The 27,307-nt window shown below is 40.3% G+C and overlaps 1 protein-coding gene across 2 annotated transcripts in view; it reads left to right on the plus strand.

Moving 5' to 3' along the window:
- LOC131682226 (uncharacterized) overlaps positions 1–27,307 on the plus strand; it is a 500,520-nt gene that overhangs the window by 375,552 nt on the left and 97,661 nt on the right. For both annotated transcript variants that reach the window (XM_058963559.1, XM_058963558.1), the window contains one exon: positions 4,483–4,625. In XM_058963559.1, the coding sequence (XP_058819542.1) occupies positions 4,483–4,625 (143 nt within the window). The remainder of the gene's footprint in view (positions 1–4,482; positions 4,626–27,307) is intronic.

The raw sequence follows: 27,307 nt of genomic DNA on the forward strand, positions 1-27,307 counted from the left end.
GATACCTGTCGTACCTATTAAAAATGCTATCAGCTTGGGTGTAACAATTCAGTCCAATTTTGATTGGGACAAGCACGTATTGGGGCAGTGTGGGAAAATTTACGCCTATCACCGAGCAATACGTACCACAACCTCATCACTGACTGTAAGCATGAAGACTTAGTTATTTAAAAGCTGTTCAAATTCTTCCCCATTTAATACCCTGCGTCTTGATTTGTTCTTTTATTTTTCCGAGAAGTAGACAAGTTCTTCTTAGTAAAACGGGTCACTATGCCACTGATTTCTACTTACCACCCTTTAAAAATGACGTTACCATGGCTGTATATTAGGCTGAGTTCACTTCCATTGAAATTAACTTTAACCTACAATAACTTTAATTTGCAGTTGAACCGCAAAACATGTTGGTTCGATAAATGCCGCATCATTATATCGTTACTATTTTATCCCACTCTAATGCAGTAGTAAACCTCATCAATGGTATGAAATCAGATCGGAGAAACCCTGCAATGATTCGATGATTCCGATACGGTTTATTTTGATGTGCTGCCTGAACTGATAAACTTGATGATCGAATTTATTGTTCTTGTATTCTATAATCGACAACAATACTGTTGTTTCTCTGGTTTGTGGTAGAATAATTGCGATGGACAATATTTTGTTGAGTAAAAATCAAACAAATCATTTTACATAATAATGACGAGAGTAACCAGGGCCACTAGACAATACTTTTTTGCTATAAAGATTTATCCTGAATCTGTTCGATTACCATAAATATAGAATTGACGAAGTTTGATTCAAATTTAATCATATACTGTCCGCTGATAAAGTCGCTCTGGCAGCACTGCTTAAGTGGGTACCAATCAGGTTAATTGTAGATCTGCTGATTACAGAAATAAACGTTTGCATGGATTGGAATATAATATAATATTCCTATTTTTTATCATCACTAGTTTTTGTGCGCATAACTCCAGCTCACAGGAGCGGATCCAGAAAATAATTTCGGAGGGGTCCGAAATTTCGATTTTGAAGTGTTCAATATATAATACGTAATATATAATACCCCTTTTTAATTAAAATCAGTTTTGGATGTCGAATCTGGTTTGGAATGATTTGGAATTTAGAACGAACTCAAAATAGAAACTATTTTAAAATTTCTCAAGGAGATCAAAATTTTCTGAGGGGGGGGGGGGTCCAGACCCTCCGGACCCTCCCCCTGGATTCGCTACTGCCAGTTCATAAGCAATAATCTTTTTAGACAATATTGGGCAGACAGATATGTGCCAGAACAAGGATCCAGGATGATTTTTCTGGTAATTATGTAAAAAAGTTCTGTCACATGCCTCATCTCTGAACTCAGGTTGATAAAGAATTTATGCAACAGTTGTATTGTACAGGAGCCATCTACAGAAGAAAAGAATTCCAAACGCAAAAATCAAACTTTATTAAAGTTAGTTCGTGTGAGTTTAGAACAATTCACTTATTTGACGTTTACCCAAGTAACCAATAAGCATTATAACGTAGCCTAATATCTGTTTTAGATCCACATATAAAGCTGTCCTAAAGAGCCATGAAGCTCTAAATACTGATATAATGCCGGTATTATGCTAGAAAAGGCAAAATATAGTGCTGTTACTGTGCAGAGATTGACAGCTCGTTTCTGCAGTACTAATGCTATTATATAGCACCAGCGTAGAAATGTCAAATTTGAAAGCCTTATATTGGCACTACTAATGCTAAAAGCTTCGGTTGGCTGTCATTGTCCGCCATGGTGTCAAAACCATTTCTTTTGTTTCCTTTCGGTATTATGAGCATTAAAATAAAATGTTCTATTTAAAACCGTAATTGACTCTGTTCTAATGCATTGTAATGAATATCCTTAATGGGTTTTCGTTCTCACATGATATGAATGTTTACGAAAATTATCCTTAGTAAGTCTCGAACTGAGGTACCTTGCCTCGTCCTTCACGGTAAGTGCGCTGCGTTTGCTTCCTGGACTATATTGCATATGTTCGATTAAAATGAAATATGCCGAATATAATCTTCAATAAGAGTTGCAAAACAAATGAACACAGCACTATATCAGCTTTTTATATGCTTTATAATGGCATTAAATGCACATGCAAAGTATACATGCTTTAAAGATCCTTGAAGCATGTACGCGTTATATCAGATTTATATACACATATAGAGCAAGCGATAATGCTATATGTCGGCTGTGCAGTTATGCATTATTGATGCTAATATAGAGCTGTATTGCATTGTTTATGCCGTAATGGAGTTTCAATACAACATTAGTGCAAATGTATAGCCAATATAGTGCAATGGCTTAATGCTTATGGTTACTTGGGTAGGACACTAATACAGTTGGAATGTGTAGGGGAGACCGGGGCTAGTTGGCGGTGTTTTCAGTTTTCAATTTTTACTGCTTTGGTGTAGGTAGATCTTGAAAAATAGAACACGCGGCATGAAAGAGCAGACTGTTGGCAACATCTCTGATTCTTTTTAAAGTGTTTGATGTAATTTCTCACTTTGGAGTGAATTCCAGAAATTAAAATTTTTTATATCTTTTTTGCACTTTAAATAGTACCGCCAACTTGCCCCGCGTACAACACCGCCAACTTACCCCAACCGAATATTTTATTGGAAACTATTTAAAAAATAACTTTTGTTTGTGGATAGATGTAATATCTATACGGATACGGAAAGCTCTTTTCACGCGCTATCGAAAAACATAATTATTCCGGAAATAGATTAAAAATCACCCTAAATAACACAAAGTATTTAAAATTTAGAAAGTTTACTTGGAATGCTTGAAAGTACAATATCACCCACAACTGCCACCAAACAAATCTTTATGCAACAAAAACACATTGGATAACGGGTTTCACATAACTTGAGCTACACAGTAAGAGGCAGCGCTATATGTCTAATAAAAACAGAGAAAAATGGATTCCGCCAACTGCATTCATTTGTTTTAAACGAGCTGTTCCAGTGTTAATGCTGGCTGCTGCTGCAACGGTACTTAATAGTTGATCAGCGAGGAGAGCGTTGCTCTTTTGTTGTACCCTCCTTGGCGAGTGCAGTGAGGAAAAATGGGAATTTTTGCGCCCCGCTTAGAATTTCGGAAGATACCACAGTGTGCTTCCCATACGATGCAGCTTTCTTGGGGATTCACACTCCTCTTTTTGCTAGCTGTGGTGAAGGCAATGTTCGTTCGAACCACGAATCCTCCACAGCGAGAGTGAGTGGTGGTCTTGGATTCTTCGTGGTTAGCCGGGGCAATAAAATTGTACATCTATCTAAACGCACAGAACAATGCACAAACACGTACCATATAATTTATATTTGTTTAATTCAGTGGGTAATAGAAGCTAATATAAATAGGGGAGCCCGGGGCTAGTTGGCGGTTGGGGTAAGTTGGCGGAACCCCATTTTCTCCGTTTCTATTAGACATAACGCGCTGTCTCTCGTTGTGTACCTCAAGTAATCCGAAACGCATTATTCAATGTGTTTTTGTTGCGAAACATTATGTTTTGTAGAAGCTGTGGGCGATATTGTGTTTTGAGCATACTTTGTAAATTTACTTAATTTTAAACATTTTGTGTTATTTTAGGTGGTTTTCCATCTATTCCCCGAACGATTATATTTTTCGATAGTGTGTGAAGAGAGTTTTAAGCATCCGTATAGATATTATACCTATTCAAACCGAAATGTATTTTTTTAAATCCTTTTTTAAAAAATATGCGGTTGGGGTAAGTTGGCGGTAACGCACACGGGGCAAGTTAGCGGTACTATTTAAAGTGCAAAAATTAGTCATCATATATTTTTATTTCCAGAATTCACTCCAAAGTAAGAGAAACTTTTTCTTGTGTCTCTCTTCAATGCAGGGCACAATTAATTCAGCCGATCGCATGAAGAATTTCGAAAATTTGCTTTTGAATATGGAGTACACATCAAAGTCAAAATGACGGGATATTGAGACTAAAATATAATGAAAAGTATCGAATACTATACAGTTTTGCTCAAAAGACAATCGGCACATTTCATATGGACCACTTATGTAATTGTATTTCCATTGGACTGCCTATTTTCTGGCAGTCCGCCAACTTACCCCAAACATACTGCCAACTTACCCCGAGCCTGGGGTAAGTTGGCGGCTTTTTCGCGCCACATATTTTTGTCTCTAGAAATGAAAACAACGTATCAAACATTTTAATAAAATTCAGAGATGTTGCCAACAGTCTACCCTTTCATGCAACGTGTTCTATTTTGCAAGATCTACCAAAATCAATGCGGTAAAAAGTGAAAACTGAAAACACCGCCAACGAGCCCCGGTCTCCCCTATATACTCATGTTTCTCGTGAAGCCTACCCCTAGTCAGTACAAATCTCCGGGTAAAAGTCTAACCAGAGGTGGTAACCCTACGCAGGGTTGCCAGGCTGACTATAAGATTTTAAATGAATTTATCTTCCCTCATTGCAGGTTTCTCTGGTGAACTGTGCAACTTTGAGTACAACGAGTGCGAATCGAACCCGTGCATTAACGGTGGTCAGTGCATTGACAATATTGGAGGATTTTCGTGCAAATGTACTCGCGGATACACGGGAAAACGTTGCCACATCAAGGTAAGTGCAAGAGTGGGGGAAACTATGAGACCAAAGTCGAGGTGTCAGTGATTAAAACCAAACTAGAAGATTCGTTTTTTAAAAGGCGTTTATGCCATTCATTTTCTTATCCCAATATCATTTGTGTTATCATAGCGATCTCACCACTTTTTATATGAGCATGCATCGCAGATTTTATCTGACTAAAGGCTGTATTCGGAAAAAACAGGTGATAATTTTCTTCTATGAGCTCGATTCATTTTAAACTATGTAAAAATAAAGTACGATTATATTGTCATTAACACTTCATTAGGTTTTTGACAATCATGCGGTGAATTTTTTTAGACACTTTCAACAACACTTTCGTTAGTTCATCTTAATTTTTAGTCTGTTTTGGAGTTTTGCAAAAGTTTTCATTCATTTATCAAAATTTCTAGATTGCACATTATTTGGTTCAAAAACAAAACCTAAGTACAGAGAAAACCCGATTTTCTCAGCCTCCGATTTTGTCTATCTTGCTATTCTATTATCTTCTTAGTCCAACTTTGTCAGTCTCATTTGAATATATGTTTGATGAGCTCTAGCAGTCAAACCAAGTCTAATCGAGGTAGATCCTTTCTTGAGTATGTTTTGATATGACAAATGTCTAAATCCACTATCTGCGGCAAGCTGTCATTCTAAAATCTAAAATATCTCATTTATTTCTTTATTTCTTTATTTATTTATTTATTTCTTTATTGTGTCCATCGCACTTTAGAGTCTACATGGACAGTCAGGATGGAAAAAAGCCCATCTGAGTTGGACACCTTTCATACCATTCTCAGACGGGCGCAGAAACCACCATCTTTTAAAATCATAAGCAAATGCAATAATTATAACTACAATTTATCTTAAGTCCTAGTACACATAAATCTTCACATTAAAAAGTAATATCAAAGCACAGCAGGTCGTCTAATTTTGTTGGCAAAGCGGCTGGACGGCTCACCAAATTCGAAGAGCTCTTCCACGGCGGTAAATGCGCGAATACATGCAGCAATCGGTTCGTTGTATCCAAATACGGTTCTATGGAATCTGTTTTGAAGTATGGATCCGTTTCGCAGTGATCGATTTGGTATACGAAAATCTACTTCCGCAAGTATCTCTGGAGCGTCAATCTCCCCGTTGATTAGCTTTGCGATAAATACCGCCTGTTGAATTTTTTTAGCGACTTTATAATGTTTCAAGTCCCAGCAATTGACATCTATCCGGATATGGTGGCAGATTAACTGGGTCTCGCCATGGCAGGCTTCTTAGTGCCATGCGAACGAAGCGTTTCTGCACTCGTTCGATTTTAATGCACCACGAAACTTGATGTGGAAACCAGATAACTGAGGCATTCTCAAAAATCGGGCGAACGAGTGAACAGTACAGAGCTTCCATGCAAAGCGGATCCTTGAATTCTTTAGCAATTTTGAAGATAAAACCCAGTTGTCGCGAAGCTTTTGAGATGATCAACGAGCGTTGTGAATCGAACATCAGCTTTGCATCCAACTGTATTCCCAAATCGCACACCTCATCGACTCTCGTCAAACGATGCCACTAATGCTGTAATCGAACATAACGGGCCGTGGAATTCGATGAAACGTTATCACTTGGCATTTGGCCACGTTAATGACAAGCTTATTCTTGCAGCACCAATCAACAAACAGTTGCAGCAGACCTTGAAAGCGCCAACAATTCTCTACCGTGCGAACTAGGAGGTACAGTTTCAAATCATCTGCATAAACTAATTTACAACCAGCTCCCAAAAGCAATGCGATATCGTTAAAAAATATTGCGAATAGCAAGGGTCTTAAGTTACTGCCTTGCGGAACACCTGATTTATTTGAGAACTGCGATGATATGCTATCATTCAATTTTACTTGTAAAACTCTTCCAGAAAGATATGATTCCAACCCGGCCATAAGTTGAGAAGACATTCCCAGTCGAGATAACTTGCAAAGAAGTATCCTGTGATCAATTTTGTCGAACGCTGCTTTTAGATCTGTATATATGACATCCATCTGTACTTTGGCCTCCATGCCCGCGATGCACTTGGACGTGAAAATCAGAAAGTTTGTTGCGACTGATCTTCCATGCTGATCGAACGAGATGTAATTCTTTGCACAATCTAACATGGCAGCACTCACAATTATCTCAAAAAGTTTCGAGGATGCAGAAAGACTGGTTATTCCACGATAAGTTGCAGCGTTCCGCCTATCGCCATCCTTAAAAATAAGACACTTGTATGACTGCTTCCTAATGCGAGGGAATTTAGCATGCTCAAATGGTAGATTGAAAATCCTATTCAATGGACCTGCCAAAGCAGTTATGCAGTGGCGTAGAACAATGTAACGTAACGTAAAATGTAACGAAACTATGCCAGGTTTGCACGCTTAAAACTTCACTATTACAAGATGGATTTTAATCATTTATACACCAGCCGATTCGGAGACGCTTAACTTGAATATTGGTAATAACTTAAAATCTGTGCAACGGAGGTAGTCCATTGAAAATAGGTAAAAAAGAAAAGTTCACGAAAAGAGGAAAAATTACCATTCATTAGGCCGAGCCGCCAATAGTGGCTCAATCAAATACGAAAAATTACAAATAGAGGCGCCCCATGTCCATTTGAATCATTTGTAGTCTTTTGCTCGCGCAATCTAGACGTGTTATAATTCTCTTGTTTGCCGCAGTTTCTTTCGTTTGTTTCCATAGGGTAATTTGGGAAGAGATGCCGCACATTTCTTAAAATCGATCCTGCATCGAAGTATTCGATGAAATTATTTTTATCAATTGCGACAAGTTTCTAAAATACTATGAAATGGTTTTGGTCATGAATAAAAATCCATCAAATTTCCATGAACATTTTTTAAAAAATGGTCATTGCAGGAGAAATGCCGCATGTGCGGGTGAGACGCCGCACCGTGGTCACAAACTGAAAAATGGTGAACAAAAGTATTTTTTAGCTATCGTTGATGTTTTTGTGATTCGCGGTCTTCAGCTGAGTTTCATGAAGCTTGATTACACCTATAAATCGGAAAGCAGCTATATTTTTCTTAAGGGGGTAATACCATTTCTAGAAACATTTTTGTATTCAACATATAAAAAATATTTTTCTTTGTAACTTTGTGTAACGGTTAAGTTGGAATAACTTAATTAAGGGTACTATTTATGAATATGTTTGTATGAGCGATGTATATCTAAGCGTTGGTAGGGGTTCCTTAAAAGCTGTTTTGGTTGTTTCTCCCAACAATGAATTTATACAACTTAGGTTTGTTCTTGAAAGACTCATTTTGAAAAGCATCAAATCGTTGAAATTTTCTTTTTTATCCCAAGATAGACATCACTTCATATCAATGCGTTCACTAAAATTAGTGCCTGAAACATTAAAGAATAAACTGAAGTAACTAATACTTAGATACATATCGCTCGCTTAAATTTATAGATAAATAGACTCAATTTCCTACATGTTCTTGTGTTAGGTCCGTTAGTTTGTGGATACACATTTATATTAACCTGTATCTGACGCAAATGATCATTTAATGACATTCCGAAATTGAAAAAAAAATACATTTTAGCTACGTATCCTCCGCCATCGAGTGCGGCATCTCACCCGCAATTTTGAGGCGGCATCTCTCCCAATTGTATGGGAGAGATGCCGTACGATAACATTTTCCTCTGAAATTATGGATGATCGTGCTCATGATCAGAATGCTTTCTAAAAGGTCCCAGATATTCAACCGATACATGATTTACCAAAATAAAATCGAACAATTTAAAAAAATGAAATTTTAATGTGGCACTGAAAAACTTTCGGCACTCTGTGATGCAACTGGACGAATACAAACGTTAATAAAATTGTCGTGAGTTAATAATTAGGATTATTTTACATCTCCAGTGTTGTAATTCTTCGAAAGACAATCTTACAATATCATATTTCCGTATAAAAGTGACCCTATATACGAATTTTAGAAAGTGCGGCATCTCACCCGACGCAGAATCTCTCCCGAAATTACCCTACACTTACAGCGAAAGCACCGTTTGTTCCGAAAACATTAGTGTGTTTGCTTGAGCTCTCTAAGGTAAGAAACATGGGACGAGACCACTCCAGCGCACAGTGGGACGGAATCAAAATAGCCGGACATTGATATTTGCGACGAAACTATTGGTTATGGCACTTTGATGTGTTCGGACAGGTTTCTTTGTTTTTAAGTAGTTTAATATAATGTTGGAAAAATTTGATTTAAGGGGGTATATACGCAGATAAAAAAAACTTGCTCATGTATGGAAAGTTTATAGATGAAATGATTTTATGAAACTTTGTTGAAGTAGTGAAATTGCTATCTGTTAAGCGAAAAAAGTTATTGGGTGAAATTGAAGTACATATCGGAATACTCTATTAAAAAGTGGTTTTAGTGTAACTTTTTTATTTGATTTTTTACAATTTTTCGATGTTCTAAAAAGTTGTGGATGCTTTCAAAATACACCTTTTTTGCCGAATATACTCGTTATCTCTTCGTTTTTAGGATGTATGCCTGGTATTTTGGTTGTTTTGGGCTAACTTTAAGGGGCTATGATTTGTAGAGTAGCAGATACTAGCAGCTAAATTTATTTATTTATTGTTCAGCGAGAAATTCCCTATTGATACATATATAAATCATTAGGCGATCTATAGGGTTCCTTGGAATAATGTGGGGTGATATAGACTAGCGTTTCAATAAATTATTTATATTAATACAACCGAGTGTTCTAAGCAACGAAATACTTTGTTCATCCAATGACGAAGAAGATAATTGGCAGGATTCTGATGAACTATGAGCATGTTATTAACAAAAAAAAAATAACTTTGAATGTTAAGAGCGAGTAAAGGCGCTGTAACCTAGGCTTATTTGCCAGGGCAAGGTGTAAATACCTCTGTCCCATCCCGAAGGACCAAAGGAGTGACATTAACCTCCTTAGCCAAGTCACTCCCAACGATTTATTATATCCCCTTCAAACTGAAACGGTCGGTACGGTTGTCCTCGTTTCTTCCTCCTTTAAGATTCACAGCAATTCGTTTATTAAATTATTTATAAATGAATTATTTAATTGCCGTTTAATTTTGAAACATCTTCAAACCCAACTCTGCACATATGAAAATATGCTTCAAATATTAATATTGACAAGAAAAACACTACAGAATAACTGCAGTGTTTTCCAGGATGCTTTTCAACACTGGTTGTGTAAGGGTTAGAAAAGAATAGAATAGAATAGAAAAAAATAACTTTTAATGTTAGAATATATGGAATGGCCTATAATATTTTAAATGTTTATTAATTTCGCGCAATCGTTCAATTTTCATGCTTTATAGTACAAATAATTTATTGAAACGCTAGTCTATTTGCCCCCACATTATTCCAAGGCACAGTGTTTTAAAACGTCGTTTTCGTGCTCAAAATTAATTGTGTCTAAACCGTTAACTTTAGGGGTATAGTTTCTTCGGAGAAGTTGTTGTTCTTATGATTGCGCATCTACAGAAGTATAGCGTTCAGTGATTAATTCACCTATGAGTGATATACGAAATTTATTTTCCTAGCTAATTGAGATAGAGACTTTGTGTTTTTGACAAAGTTGCAGCAAATGTTACTAAAAAAGAAATTGCTGAAGACACTATATATCTAGCTTCAATAGTTTACGAGTTATGGAACATATTATATGGAAGACCCCTTAAAATTAGTTTTTTTTATGATAACTTTTTAAGACATTCTCGTATCTTCTTGGAATCTTCCACAAAGTTGTTTGCGGTATTAAAACACATATTTTTGCTAAATATAGTTACTTCCTATCTGTTGTATTTAAAAAGATATTCCAAATTTTAAGATATTTTTTGGGTAACTACCACCTTAAATAATTCGTTAAGGAGCAAACAACATCATAACATACTGAAAGTACTAGCTTTTTACTTTCATAAAATGGCCCGATTGTTAGTCGACGCGATTCGCCCCGAGTGTTATGTTCAATACGATATCCCATCACAGTGGTTTAAAATGAAATATTCAAGCGCACTGCAATAAGCAGCTTCATCTTTTCATGGTAAATTGCATGAAACATATTCATCAATGTCCAAAAAAAGGAAAAAAAGAACTTTGATCACAATCAAGATCAATGTATGAAACGTAGCATATCGTGCGTTCGAGAAGTGTGTCACGTGAAATTTAAGCAATCAGTGGATACTGGAAGCTTGGAAAAATTATGAAAATCCCACCAGAAGGTTTATTAATGTCTTTCGTGACAATTATAATGAGCTTGATTAACGTCACCTGTTCACAATGTGGATTCTGTCGTGACTGAGGCTCGGGGAAAAAAAGTATAAAACGATTTTTAGAAGACGCCAAAACTCTTCTAGCGGAAGAAGAAAGTTTGAAGATGACGTAGAAAGCGAATTTTAAAAATAAATTTATTTATCTAATTTATAATACAAATATCGACATTATTAAACACATCCAAATAATTTGATTTTTGAAAGGCAAACCATATGCATTGCATGTTATAGACGACTGTGTTCTATGCAATTTACCATAAAAACATGAAGCTGTTTGTCGCAGTGCGCTTGAATATTTCATTTTATACCACTGCGATGGCATGTTGTATTGAACATAACACACGGGGAGAATCGCGTCAACTAACAATCGGGCCATTATATGAAAGACAAAAGCTAGTACTTTCAGTATGTTATGATGCTATTTGCTCCTTTTTGCTCCTTAACGAACTATTTAAGGTGGAAGTTACCCTAAAATATCGTAAAATTTGGAATATCTTTTTAAATTAACAGATAGGAAGTAACTATATTTAGCAAAAATATGTGTTTCAATACCGCAAACAACTTTGTGGAAGATTCCAAGAAGATACGAGAATGGCTAAAAAAGTTATCATGAAAAAACTATTTTTAAGGGGTCTTCCATATAATATGTTCCATAACTCGTAAACTGTTGAAGCTAGATATATAGTGTCTTCAGCAGTTTTTTTGTCGTAACATTTTCTACAACTTTGTCGAAGACACAAAGTCTCTATCTCAATTAGTTCGGAAAATAAATTTCGTATATCACTTATAGGTGAATTAATCACTGAACGGTACACTCCTGTGGATGCGCTATCATAAAAACAACAACTTCTCCGAGCAAACTATACCTCTAAAATCAACGGTTTAGACGCTATTAATTTTGAGCACGAAAACGACGTTTCAAAACACTGTGCAAGGGTCCCTTTAGATCGCCCTATGATTTATATATGTATCAATACGGCACCAACACAAACTTTTCAATGGAGAGAGATAGCAATTAGATGTCTTCTACAAAGTTGTAGAACATGTATTTTCAGTAATTCTTCCGAACATCTCGATATTCTATCTCTCTTCTGAAAAAAGTTAGTTTTGGCGCCTTCTATGCGGTCACAGGTGGAACTAAAATTCTTTAACCAAAACATAACTTGTATCATGTACTACACTATTCAGCTAAATCTAACCATTCAGCTAAATCTAACCAAATTTCACAAAAATGTATAGTTGGTGGGAATCGAGTACCGATACACAACCATTAGGGTGTCCCAAAATGACATCATGTTAAAAAAGTCATCGGGCTCACTTCTTAAATTAAAGGTTAGGGTATTAGGACCACTTTCTTCTTCGGAGTGAGTTTGCTAAAACGCTTCCTACTGGTGGCGACTTTTGATTTTTTGAAAAATGGGCCGATTTTTGATAAAATTTCAAATTTATGCCTGTTGAAGTGGTCCTGAACTGGCATAGATTTTTTTCAGCATTTTTTTATTTTTCAGGAGACCCAAACGGAGAAGTTTGGTTAGTTAGTTTGTACAAATTTTGAATTATAAGAGCGGCCGAGCCATTAAAACTCAGTAAAAAATGAAATTTTTGGTGCTTTTCAGTATTTTTCTTCAAAACTGGGTATCTACAAAATTTTAAAAGTACAGAAAACACTTTATATAGTTGAGCCGAATTTAGGGGCGTAATTTTGCTGAAGAAAGTGTATAGCTACGGCCAATGGGGTATAAGTTATTTACGTTTTTGTTAAATAACCTTTTGACATTTTATGATTTTCATAAAAATAACACTGTTCTACAAAATAAAACAACTTAAGTGGACTTAGTCCGCATATTATTTTTCGGAAAATAGAAGGAAAATGATGAAAAATGGCGTTTTTCGCTTACCTCTAGTACAACAGAATCGGTTTTTATGAGCATTTGACGATTTTTTTAAAAAATATTTTCTATATTAATAGCCACCTAGCGGGTTTGAAAATCACTAAAATTAAACAAATATGTCGAGTTAATGGCAAGTTATGACGTATATTTGAAGACTGAATTGATTAACGTACTTACATTTTGTATATAAAGTCTTATAGTCATGTTAGGAACTTTGAAGTGGAGAAAAATGCAGAAGAGTGAGGTGAGTGTTGAAAAACTGATATTTACTGTTTAGATCACATAATTCCGATATAGTCAAATTTAGGGGCAAATATCCTCGAAAAAGTTTTACAACAGAATACAGCGCATCTTCTGACACAATCGTTTTATTGAAGATGCCTCCTAGAAGTAATTATGGAGAATTAACTCTTCAAAAAATAATTAGAGACTTGGCATCATTAGCAAAGTTATTATTTTTATAATCTAAGTTACAAAAAAAAATCATCAGATGCTCATTAAACCTCGTCCTGACATACTATAGACGTACAGAAAACGTCATTTTTCATAATTTTCCTTCTATTTTTCGAAAAATAATGTGTGGTCAAAGCACATTTGAACTGATTTACTTTTTGGAACAGAATTATTTTTGATAAATTGCTAAAAATGTCAAAGGTTATCTAACAAAATCTTAAATAACTCATACCCCATTAGCCATAGCTATACACTTTCTTCAGCAAAATTACGCCCCTGGATTCGGCTCAGCTATATAAAGTGTTTTCTGTACTTTTAAAATTTTATAGATACCCAGTTTTGAAGAAAAAATACTGAAAAACACCAAAAATTTCACTTTTTACTAAGTTTTAATGGCCCTGCCGCTCTTATAATTCCAAATTTGTACAAACTAACTAACCAAACTTCTCCGTTTGGGTCTCCTGAAAAATAAAAAAATGCTGAAAAAAATCTATGACAGTTCAAGACCACTTCAACAGGCATAAATTTGAAATTTTATCCAAAATCGGCCCATTTTTCAAAAAATCAAAAGTCGCCACCAGTAGGAAGCGTTTTAGCAAACTCACTCCGAAGAAGAAAGTGGTCCTAATACCCTAACCTTTCATTTAAGAAGTGAGCCCGATGACTTTTTTAACATGATGTCATTTTGGGACACCCTAACAACCATGCACTGCTAGGATCCATGTAAAACTGACTCATACATCACTTCGTTTAAAGTTTAATAACTTCTTACAACAAAGTTGGATTGACTAGCAGTCTTCGACAAAGTTGTAGACAATTATCTTTCTTATTTTCACTTACAGTGATAATTCGATGCATACAGGGTCATCTAGCGGCGAAAATGCGCGCTAGTGGGTTTTCTCCAAGTAAATTGTCGAAAAATCCCATACAAACTTCAGGCACGTTGGCCCGGTAGCTAGACTTGTCCGATTTGCTTCAAATTTGGAGCAAGTCTTTCTGCTGGGGCTCAAGGGTGGGTAGAGGATAGGTCTTTTCCCATAACACCTGCCGAAAAGGCTAAAGCACTGAGGCGCCAACATCTACGTTCCCATAATTTTTGAGATTGCGCTCCTTAATCCTCACAAGAGGGCTGTCGCTGAGGGTCTAGCTGCATTTAATCAATCTGACAGTCTGGTTTCTGAGGAGTAGAATGTAACTGCAGATGAGCTGATGTCTTCTGTTAAAATGTCGCGAAACAAGAAGGTCCCCAGTTTCGACAACACTTTTAACATTGAGCCAAAGCATTTGGACCCCAGCTTATTTGATTGTATAGCTAAACTATTCAACCGGTGCTGGGAGCTCAGCTACTTCACTTCAGTGTGGTAGTTAGCAAAAGCTTTTCCAGTGCTAAAATCGGGAAATGATCCTCCTGTTCACAAAAGCAAAATTTTCGAGAAATCATTCCAACGTCAAATACTTTAATTCGCTAATGAGCATCATCAACTGACTAGAGTTACTAACATCATCCAAGTTGGTACAAGTTAGTATCCCAGACAACAATAATGGCGATCTTGGATATCGAAAAAGTGTTCGACAATGTGTGGCATGGTCTGGGGTTTAAGGGGTTATATACAAAGTTATGTCGAAAAAGTGAGTTAGGTTTGTGGTTTTTTAAAGGGTTTTATGCAAATGTTATGCGAAAAAGCGAAAGACAGTTCGGTGGTAGTACTATCGAAGATAAAGAAAACATGTTGAATTAAAAAAACAAATTCAAGGTTGTCGGAGTTATGGCTACTACCCAGAAGCATGGTTTTTTGGCAGAGGCTTACGCTCTTAAAGGCAAATCGCTCAAATGAAATTAAAAAAAATTAAAATTGAAGAAAAACTTATTATGATGTACTTGAACGGATCGGTTTCCTAAAACATTTTTTTGTTCCTTAAAAAACCATGTTGTGTTAAAATTCAGTTTTGTGGTATTCAAAATTTTAAACAAAAATTCATTACAACGAATCGATTTTTTTTGACGTAGGACTACGTCTTTGTTTTCGATATAGGGGTGCACGTTGTAAATTCTACAAAAATGGTATGTAACGAAAAGTGGTTCAATTTTAAACGCATATAATTCAGCCATCTTAAGATAAATTTTCAAATTTTTTGCGCATATCGCCCCGAAATACTTCTAAGAATAGATTCCAATAGATAAACCTAAAGATTTTTGATATCATGGCATTGAAAATTTAAATAATGAACAACCTAGTCAAAATATCGCGTATTTACACACAGAAGATAGCACTTCCCTAGTCCAGCACGATAGATTTGTGTACCTAGCGCGCTACGCTTCTATGAATGACGTCATCATCGACTATTTAAACGGACGGATTTCGCCGAATCAGCTCAGTTGCCTGTTGAACGGAAGGCGAAGCAGATCACTGCGCTGTGTGTTTTCACAGCCAGTGTAGCTGAGTTAGAAGTCCGTTACACTGCCTGTGGAGGTACGCTACCCAGTGTATGCGACTTTTATGTATAATTATTCGTACACAAAATAGCTTGTACATGCGAGCTTCATTTGCAAACACGGTTAACATAGTGTCGTGGTATTAGTTGTATTTTTCGCTCTACCCATCATCATCAGCGTTCATTCATTTTGGTTTGTGCGCTTGGGTTTAATGTTTGAGGCGAATGTGTAGGTAGATCTAATTTGTTACTAAATTGCACAACGAAAGTTTATTATTTACGTTCGATCAATTCATTGATTCATTTCCCCATCACGTGATTCATTTTCACTCAGCCTATAGTATTTTGATTCTACTAATACATACCTACTACAAATCCTACTTATGAATGAATACACTGCCACTTGAAAAACCGTTGCAAAAACGCATCTTGTCCATATATAAAATTGTTTTCGATACTTTTATATTTATAGTTTCGATATATGATTAAGACCACTGCATTCGCTATATTTGTATGCGTACTTTAGAAAAGTTACAATAATGGCAAAATATAACTAGAATGCTTGGTCTATACATGAAATGTGATTATATTGTCTAAAATTTGATTTTTCTTCACTGGTCCGGGTTTTTTACTATACGCAATCGAAAAGTTTTTACAAGCTAATCTTATGCTATAAAGATTTAGTTCCAGATATTAGTTCGGTCACAGTTTTCTATCATCGTTCTTCGGATCTTCTTAAATAAGTTTAATCGGATCCGATCACCTACTACAAATGAAATGATCTGAAAACCAATAAGTAACATTCGATGTTGATTGGTTGTGATTAAAATATGCGTAAGAAATATATTTGATTTATTATTACTATAAATGTACTAAGAAAATAAATATTTTACATTATGTAGTACAGTCATACGTCTACAGCTCGTGCAACCCCATAGGGCTGCCCCTTGTAGTTTTTTGGATGAAAAAGTAACGATTCAAGTAAACGATAATGTAAATACAATGACTAGTTTTTGAGATATCACGTTCACCGCAACGGTACTTTTCAAAAAAAAATCATTCCGAGAAAATTGCGTTTAAAGTTTTATGTTTACTTCATTCGTGGAAGAACCACGTTGCGTTGCAAATGGCTGTAATTTGAAATCTAGTGCACCAATCTGGATGAAATTTCGCATCAATATTTTTTTCGATTTTTTGAGTTCCAACTTTGTATATAACCCCATAAACTACATTGCAGATACAATTTTTTATGTAATACTATTTTTTCTCCTGAGACTAAATGAAATAATTCCCACATTTAATTTGAATCGGCTGATCGATGATTTCATAATCATCCAATTCGCAGCAGAAATATACTACCGGATCCATTTCCAATTCCAATCGTTGATTTGCCGTAGCACGCCAATAAAATTAGTAAGCCTAACTAAGCGTAATTTCATGCTCGATTCCTTCCCGGGAATCATTAGTTCTGCCTTTATTGTCTACCACGGTACGCGCATTAAGCTGGAACCATTCCCAATTTCGAGCCCCATACTCTAAACTCAATCAGATGAATGAGGCTGCCATTAATTATTAAATGGTTCGCTTGGTAGCAGCCTATTTGGGAACTCGGCTAGCTTCGGAGCAACATGTTCTAGGCTGTAAAAAAATCTTCTACTACACCGATAACGACGACGACGACGACGACGACGACAATGATTACACCTAAAATGGGATCCGCCCCCCCCCCTTTATGTAATGGCACATTTACCTAAGCTGGCCCTACCTTGTGGTGTACAGCTGCCGCATCCGGAGCCTGCTGGAAATAAATCCATTGCCGCAAGTTTGCCCATCTTTCAGCAATATCCCGTAATATTGTGCACCGTGCGAGTCTGCTCGTTTCGGTGCCCACTGAGTTCGAGTTCGGATTTCTGATTTGCTGTGGTAACGGAACTTTATTTTCCGGGGCAAATGCAATTAAAACTCGAAGCAATTATTATTTTCTACACGATTAAATTCAATCCTGCTAATGCTTCGGTGAACATTTTCTTTGCATGACGATGGATAGAATCTACTGTGCTTTCATCTCCTTCAAGTGGTTTCACACCAACACGTCAAGGTATGAGTGTACGAATATGTGAAGGCTGTGTCGTATAGTGAAGATAGTATCTGGAAGATATCGTCTAGCGTGAGAGGGGGTTAAATGTGCTTCGAATGGCAAATAATTTGAATTATTACCAACAAAATTAACATTCCAGTATCGAATATATGTTTCTGACAAAAAGCATATTGCACCTGCTCACCCTTCATCTGTCGCTTCGAGATGGAAACTTTTCTACATTAGCTTTGAAAGCAAACTCAAGCTCAAATTAAATTGAAGGTGAACGGAGCTTCTAACATTATCCACAGCTCTATCGTTCTTTAGTGCGCTGAGCATAACCCGATACTCCAATTTAAGGGGAAGGTATGGTGATTTCGGTAAAAAAACACATTGAAAATGTCTTACTCCATTATCTGCGACTAGGTGTTATTCCAAAATCTAAAATATCTGACATGTACCGAAGTTATGTAAGGTTTGCGCACTTAGAACTCCGCTATTTCTAGATCTATTTTAATCATTTATACACCAGCCGATTCCGAAACGCCTAACTTAAAGATTGGTAATAATTTAATATCTGTGCAATAAAGTTTAAGAAGCTTCAAAAGCCTGGCCAATAGTGTATTGGTACTGCGTGAGACTCACGATTCACTTTCGTGCCTAATCACTAAAACCACTCCTTATTCTTTTTTCGCCTTTCTTTCCTACGGAACTACATCAAGGGAAGTACTCGTTGTGCTTTCGTCACACTTCTCTTCTTTGCTCTCGAATTTTCCACAGTTGTCTCAAAGCCTCCCTTGATCCATGAAATGGCTCGACTTTTGAGCCATTTAACTCTCAGCTCTTCTCTTGTTATTCGTCGCCATTCAGCTCTCATCTCAGTGAGCCATTTAGCTGCTGATTTCATGAGTCATTTAGCTCCTGTTTCCGTGAGTCATTCGGCTCCCAGCCTTATCTCGATCTACTTGGATAGTCCCCGGCGGTGAACCCAACATACTCCGCCTGAAAGATCCCTTACGCGGAATTTCTCTCGGTACCGATGCCTATTTCGTGTGTCAGTTTCGCCCCGATCTATTCGATCTAGTCCCCGGCGGTGAACCCAGCCTACTCAATGGGTCAATCAGTAGGTACCAAGGTCTGTCCAGTGATTCCGGATGAAGCATAGCTTCTGGTTAAATGGCGCCCCAACGATCCGCTGATGGCAGTTCGACGCGGATAACTCGATGCTGTCCCCGGTGACGGATCGAACCTACTCACGAGCTACCCGGTAGGGTGTTGAAATTGTACCGGCGATTTCGATGGGGCTTGTTAACCAGTTCGCTGGAGCCCCGATGACCTGAACACGGTGCTGCGTCGCGCACTACTCAACTGGTCCCCGGTGGTGGACCCAGTTTACTCTGGCGGATAGTTCCCCGGCGGCGGCGGAATTTCTTCCGATCCGATTTGTTCTGTCACGGCGGCCTTCTAGTCGGCTGCGTTGCTATGTTGGAGAGTATACTCGACACAACTCTGTTGACCGGATTCCAGATACGATCATCGTGGTACATCTCTTCGACGATATTCGAACTTCTTCGAACCGAGTACGTGCTCTGGAGTCTCTTGCACGTCCACACACTTCGAGCAAAGGGGTGACGAAGCATGCCCGAACCGATGCATGTATTTCCGTAAGAGCACATATCCATGCGTCCTAAGCACCCACGCCAACAGATTTGGGATGGGTCAGTGGGTCCACCATCCTTTCCCGCGTTGTCTCACGCTTGCTGCTATTTAGCCAACGAGTTCATTCTGACCCATCTCCTTGCACTTCATGTAGCATTCTACGTTCTCAGCCAGAGTGATGGTAATAATCCCGGAAATGACGCATATCGCCTCCGACAATATCGTTCTGTACGCGCTTGCCACACGAACAGCAATTAGGCGAAACGTACTTGTCAACTTCATCCGGTTCCGCTTTGAATTCAGTGCAGCAGCCCCGATCGGTATGCCATACCTCAGTACTAAGGATGAGACACCCGCCAGCAGACCTCTAGTGTTACATCTTGCTCCTTTGATGTTCAGCATGACCCTTGCCCCATACCTTCAATGTGCTCGCAGCCTTCTCGTATACATGATCTAGGGACTTTAGAGCACGCATCGATGGAATTGAGTGTCCGCCGATGCTGATCACGACACGCTGGATTTTTTGTTAGGTTGCTGACCAGCACTATGTCCGTCTTAAGGAAAACCGGCCGCAACTTGCCATCAGCCAATCCAGGTTTCCATTATGGCTATTGTCTATGCCATCAACATCTCCGCTTCGCCTAGGACCTCGTCGGTTTTCGTCAGGACAACTTCATCTGAAAAGCCGATGATCCTGGACAGTTTTAGTACTAACACATCCAGAGCATTGGGTACTAGCCACCCAGTTGGTGCTGTTGAAGGCGTTCTTCACGTCAATCATAACCACTGCGCAGTAGCGATCACCTTTGCTTCAATGCTTTCTCCGCGCTCGCGATGACTGTGTCCACCATCGAGATCACTTACCGGAATCCGAACTGCATCTGTGATAGTCCGTTCTCACTTTCAGCGTAGTTCGTCAGCTGAGTGAGGATGACCCTTTCCAGAAGTTTGCCAAAAGTATCCAGCAGACATACAGTCCGAAACGATACTGGATCTCCTGGTGCCTTCCCTCGTTTTGGCAGTAACACCAGCTTCTGGATCTTCCATCTATTCTAGAAGTAGCCTACGTCCAGGAATTTCTGTTGAACTATCTTGAACATAATGGATCACGAAATACGTCGTAGTACATCCATTGAAAGACGCAGACGCGGCAAAGATGGTTCAGTCACTGGAGCAGAAGATTTTCTTGAAGTTTTAGCGTCCCAGAATAGTCTTATCGGACAATGGAAAACAGTTCAAGTCGACGGTGTTCAAGTCCCTCCTAGTCCGGCACAAAATTGTGCACATGAAGATGGCTTACTACTGCCCAATGGTAAATAATGTAGAGCGGGTCAACAGAGTACTAATCACCTGCATTCGAGCGGGATCATCGAGAATAGGAATCACAACTCCCAGCAATCAGAGCTGCCATCAACAGGGCGAAAGATGATGCAACCGGAGTATGTTCGGATTTCGCCAACCGAATTTAGAAGGGATCTAAGACTTCATACAGATCTCTACGTGCAACAAAGTTTAAATACTCCAAATACTGTGGATACGTAGTTACAGCAAAGAGAGGCAGGTATCACGCAAAGGACATGAAGGCGGAATAGTGAACGTTTACTCAGCCCTGTCAGCAGGTACCACATTGCTAACTACGTGAATTGTGCTCCAAAAACACCATTAGCCGATCGGGCCAAATCGTGCCCTTTCATGGTGTGGCGAGCAATAACTACCTCCCCACCATAGCACACCAGCCAGCGTCAATTGCATTCGAGGAGCTGTCTAGGAATGCCCAAGATAACTCGCAGTCACGAGCTGTCGAGACGTGATGGATGGCATAGGACTTTCACCAATGTGGACAGTAGCCTCGAGCAGGCACGTCGGTAGAGAATCGGGTAAAACGCATGTCAAAAAGCCGAAGCCTTCAGCAGGCTTTCGAGTAAACAAAAACATACAAAAGGTGCGCCATTTCGCAACGAGAGAAACCTACCAGCGAGCGCTCGATCGCAATAGTAAGGAAAGCAGGTAACCTCAGAGTAGATATGAAGCTTTCGGAGAGAGTCTCGGCAACACCTTGAGCCGTTTCACAGGTCGAAGAAGATGGACCCGTCTTAGCTCCTCAGACAAAACGAAAGTCAATCTTAAGGGTAAGCTGCTTTATGGTCACACATCAATCAAAGTTGGAGACCTCAGTCACAGGCGCAAGCGCGCGAGGTGTTTTCGAAACGAGTGAAACCATGCAGCAGATAGAGCAGAGCAAAACAGGACAACAATTGAGTACAGCAGACCGTGGCGAATCGGAATGACCAATGGACATACACCGCTCATAGCTGGGATTTCGAGCAGGATGAAACCAAGCACCAAACCTTCCTCACAACCTTCCAACCCCAGCTGCTACACAACGTTCCAATGTTTGCCGTTCTCGATTCGGGAGAAATCGAAACACGATAGTCTACGACACGCAAGCCTTCGCGGACCAGCCGTTCGTCAGCACGAGAAAAACTAGCATAGTATGAATGCTGACGCTGACGGAACGACAAAATTGGAAGATAATAATTCCTGGATTGGTGTCGACAGTTGGCTCGCTTGAAAGCAACAATTTGCTTGTAAACGAACATCCGGAAGAAGGGGCGTCAGAAAGAAAAATGGTAGTCGGAGAAAAAAGTCGAAGGAATACGGTCGGCTGTGGTGTCGCTCGTCGTCGTTTTGGTACATCGTGAGGGCACGTGTCGCGTGGTTCGATGCAAAAAAGAATCAACAGCGTGTGGGAGATAAAGTTCGTTTTTTCTTCCGGTACCGGCCTTGCCGCGTGGCGCGGTCGATAACGGTGGTGTTCGTCATTCTGGTAGCCACCAGGTCACGTTGTATAGTGGCAAAATAGCGGTGAACGTTTTGCTGAACAGGTAGTCGTAAAGATTCTCGCCTCCTGTCCGAAAATGCTAGGATCGCAGTATTCAGTTCCACGATGGGTATACCGTCCGGACCGGGAGCTTCCTTTGCCTTCACCCCTTTCGCCACTATAAAGATCTCATCATTGGAGACTCGATCGTCACCAGAACTTCCACTGTCTGCATCGACATAAGGTGTACGGGCCATGTGATTGGGTTGTGATTAGGGTAAAGACCCTCCACGATATTTTCACTTTGTCAGCGCACATTGCGGATGGAGTTGGGCCCTAACAAAAGCGTTACTCCAGGAGTGAGCTTCCTCTTCTCTGTACATCCCCTTGTAGCAGGTGGACTTACTAAGCACCAGCTGGCGTTTAAAAGCAGCACTAGCCAACCCGATCGTCTCCTTACACTCTTCTCTGACTGCCTCGGATCTTGCTCTCTCAACTCTCTTGTGGCTTCTAGGACGGCAGCCCGGGGGATGCTGAGCCTTTCTTTCCATCAATGCGTTGGACACTAGCAGTTCGTCGGTTTCAGTTTCCGCGGCATTGTTCGTCTTACGCCCTCGCTAGTGTTTATGACAGCTCATCGTCGAAATCCCTTATTTCCCACTTCCGCTCGCCTGTGCTCACTCTCCGTGTTTCAATACAAATCCTCCGAATAAAAGTCTAGTGGATCCCATGCTGGTCGCTATGTGTGTACAGCTAACTAACTCTCCAATTTGCGTAACGGGCTAGCTGAACCTTGGTTTCACACCCTTACATCCAGATTCAACAGGGCTTCCAACAAGCTGTAACCTCATGCGTTGTTGGTCAGTCTCCTACCCCACTCCATGGCCCAAGTCTCCTCATATAACACCCAGAGCTCATCTACAGTTTCTGATCTAGTGACCGAAATCCATGCAGTTAAAGCAATTTGTTTGGCGATTTTGGAGACAGCCTTTAATGAACACGCTGACCACCACAGCTCTATTCGACCACTTGTTGAGAGTCGAATCAATGCAGTCGGTGTACCGCCGTGCACTTTCCTCATTCGGATTACCGTTAGTGTATCTCACAGATCACATTGTTCCTTCAGCGAACTTCACAGTTCGTCTCCTACTGTGAGTACCCGTGGAATGGAGCCCTTACAGTTGCTTCTTAGCCTAGCGACATTTCAATGTGTGTCTTGAAGGATAAACTCTTCACTGCACCTAGCCTTTCTGAGAGTGGCGGGTTTTCACCACATTCTCACCCGACAGCTTCAACTCCGGATTAACTCTCAATTTCCGAAGATGCTCAGCGTATGTCGATTCGTCTTTTATCTCGCCGATGAATGCATCGCCCTATAATCTCCCAACGAGGCTTAGGTAGCTCCTTCTGCATTTTCGTCTTTGACTTGTGGCTTACGACAGTATACCCACTACTGGTGCTTTTTTGCCTCAGTTCGTGGCTTTTCGGTTTTTTATATCAACAAACGTGAATTTCGGGAGCTCATTGGCGTCGTTTGTGTTTCCTCGGACGCTACTTTCGTCTTGGCCTCAATATGCGTTTGATCGGCATTCTCAGCGTGCTCTGCTCACGTTCGACTGTATTCACGGCGGACTCAATTCCCCTTCACGAGTTGCTTTATCGCAGTGTGGACGTCGTTTTTTTGTCCTTGATGAACTCGTAGAGCACTTCTGTTCTCGTTTAAAGCCGCCGTGTTAGACCTCTCAGCCTGCAGTTCTTTTTGAGGTGTGCCATAGCTGGACTTTGATACTCTGACTGAGACTCTGGCTCGTTCCGAAACCAACATTTCTTGCGGATTCCGCTGCAACTAGCCAGCTGGTTAGATGTTGGAGTTCTCGTAAGTTTCAACTTCTCGCTAACGCGTTCGACTCTGTTTCCGGCGTGCAATTGTTGGCGTGGTGTATGTGTTGTGCTTTTTTACTTAGAGGCAAAGCTTTTAGGCCAACCCAACACAAGTTCAGTAGTGAAAATACACTGCCGATTCCGTCCATCGTGTGCCAGAGTGAGAGACTCTGAAGAGAGAGGATAATTCTGAACATTTTTCATTTTCTTTCTAAACATTACTCCTCTAACCTCCACCAAGAGTCTGCATTAGCCTGATGCCCCATATTCCAATGGAAGTGGCTACTTTAGGGGGGGGGGGAGCGGTAGCTGTACTATTTTGCTTGATTACAGGATTAGCTGGCTTTACTAGTTCGCTGATTTCATTTAAATCGCATCACTTACAGCTGCGCACTTCTATACTTTGGCATGTTGTACATACACTAATCTGTGCGTTGACCAGGTGGATGCGTAGTCGATCCAGCTATTCCATTCAGATGGTGGCTTTTGGTTAACTGGTGCCGCGATGGTTTGTCGCGATCGGTACTACTCGGCGTAATAATCGATGGAGATGGCCTTCCTCGGCATGGAGCTGCTGACGAAAAAAGCCTCCCGAAACCGTTAACCAACGCGCTATTCTTGCTTCGATACTCTCCGGTAAAGTGTCGAGGTTTGTCCAGCGATTTCGGGTGGAGGATTACTTCCAGTTCGCTGTTGCTCGAACGACTCAAGCCGGTGATTCACTACGAATTACTCGATAGTGGATCTTTCCTAATCCGACGAAGAATTCCCCGGTAGTGGAACATCTTCCGAAACCAAAGCTATACGTGCAGGTGCCGAGGTCGATCCTGCGATTATAGGTGATTTGCTGGTGCTACTTCACGATCTACACGAGTTGATCGCCGCCGTCAACCTCGCCTGCTCCGACGGAGAAATTTCCCGAATTCACAAGTTCTCTCGAAACTGTTATCTCGATGCTGGTTGGTCAGGTGCCGTTGTCAGTCCTGCGATTGTGGGAGGAGAATTGCTTCCGGTGCTCAGGTGTCGCTTCAACCCATCATCAAAGTGACACTCAGTCTAGTATCCTGCGGTGGATGTAGCCTACCGCGGTCACCCCCGGTGGTGTGCTTTATCTCTCTTCGGTAGACTGATGTGTCGATTGCGAAGGTCGATCTGACGATTCTGGTTGAAAAAAGACTTCCGGTTCATCGGGAGTTCGACAACCCAACTGATGCGTTGCTATCGTGCTTATAACGCAGACATGATTCGAACGAATGTTCTGTTCGCCGTGTCGCATATTTCTTTGACCTCATACATTCTTTGATTAATATTGTTCCTCATCAGTAACGATTGCATTCCGCTCGTATTCGAATCGAAGTAACGCGACATGCTCAAGCGTTTACTCTGCATCGCCACACGCAGTTCCGAATGGCGATCTCGCGTGGCTGAACCGGTTCAGATGCTTCGTGGAGCATCGACAGACCGATGAGTCCTCTACCGTTTTCAGCGTTATCACACTGTTGTTGCAATTTACTTAAAGTATCAGCTCGTGCTCGTTTCCGGACTTCTCTCGTGCCTCGATCCCTGTAACACTCGATATCTTCTTCGAGTAAAAGGTTTAAGGGAATCATTCCAGCTATTACGTAGACTGATTTTGACCAGATAGTTCGATACGCACTAGAAAATCCGCATGGCCATCAGCCTAAACGTGCTGTTTAGCCGAGATCTGTTTCTCTTCATTTTCATTGCTGTTACCCATACAGATCCCATGTAACTGAGCACCGATGTAGAGACACTCGCCAGTAGTCGCTTTTTACTGCACCTGATCGCCGAATTGTTAGGTATGATCCGAGATACTGCCGAGATCATATTTTCCTCTCGCATGCGTAGTCGATGTGACTATTAAAATTTAGACGGTCGTTTATTATCACTCCCAGTTATCTGACTTACTGCTTTGAGTCGATGATACACTTTCCGATAGAGATTCTTGCCTGCGGCACTACCTTTCAGTTGCTTATCAATTTCTTATTTCCACAGCGTCCATCGCCTCCGTGGTGAGTACCTCAACGTTCGCTAGTGATTCACCGATCACTAGTAGCACCACGTCTTCCGCAAAGCCTACATTTTTTGTCGTCCCTGGGGAGGTACAGCTTCAATACTCCATCGTGGATAGCATTTCCAAGAATAGGACCGAGTGTGAAAAACTGTAGAACACCCGCTGTTACGGTTACACTTCTTTTTCCGGCATCAGTTTAGTAGATCAGTTGCCGACTCTAGAAGAAGCTCCTCAGAATCCTTCAGAGGTACTCGGTAACTCTCAGTCTTTGCGAATCAGCGATTGCAGCCCGACTAGTACTGAAGACGCGTTTAATGTCCAGCGTAATCACTTCGCAGTACCGGTTTAGTTTTCTCTTTAGTTTCTGCGCTCCAGAGTTCCTCCGACCGTTCGTATGGCGAACTACCTTTCCAGATCCTGAACTGCATATTGGATAGGCCATTCTCTCCCGCCGTGTATGTCATAAGTCTGTTAAGGATTACTCTTTTAAGCACCTAGCCGACTGGATCCCACAGGCGTATTGGCCTGTATGGTGAAACATCTGCTAGGGGCTTGCCTGGCTATGGCAAAAACACCAGCTTTTGTCGCTTTCAGATGTCTGGAAACCTACCATCGTCGATACCCTTTTGCAACACGAACCTAGACATGTCCGACTTCGTTAGAACTGTTTATAACAGAGCCATGTTGGGGATACCTTCTAGTCTTGGGGCCTTCTTTGCTTTCAAGGCTTCCGATACCGCCATCGCCTCCTCGTTGGTTACTCGAGCTTCTTCTTCGTGGTCATCCTGAGCCAGGCCGTGGTGTGGAAGGCCAGGCCGGCGATTCATGCTATAGACATAGCGCATCTACGATGACTCTAATCCTTTCCGGACATCTATCCAGTGGTATCGCCGGTTCTCTTATCTATGCCATGGCTACTCAGTAGGCACGGATTTGAATTGGTGTTGTGACAAAACTACTCTAAGCTGACTTTCTCACAGACCATGATTTCCTTGTTAAGTGCGGCTCGTGCTGCCTTACACGCTGGTCTTAGAGTTGTGGGCTCTCGTTATTATCCTCCGGGCTCGGTGGAAACTTACGTGTAGGTCGGCAATCGTCGAGCTTCACCAGAATGCTGTGACAGTATCTTT

This window comes from Topomyia yanbarensis, chromosome 2, assembly GCF_030247195.1.
Source record: "Topomyia yanbarensis strain Yona2022 chromosome 2, ASM3024719v1, whole genome shotgun sequence".
Taxonomy (NCBI): Eukaryota; Metazoa; Arthropoda; class Insecta; order Diptera; family Culicidae; genus Topomyia; species Topomyia yanbarensis.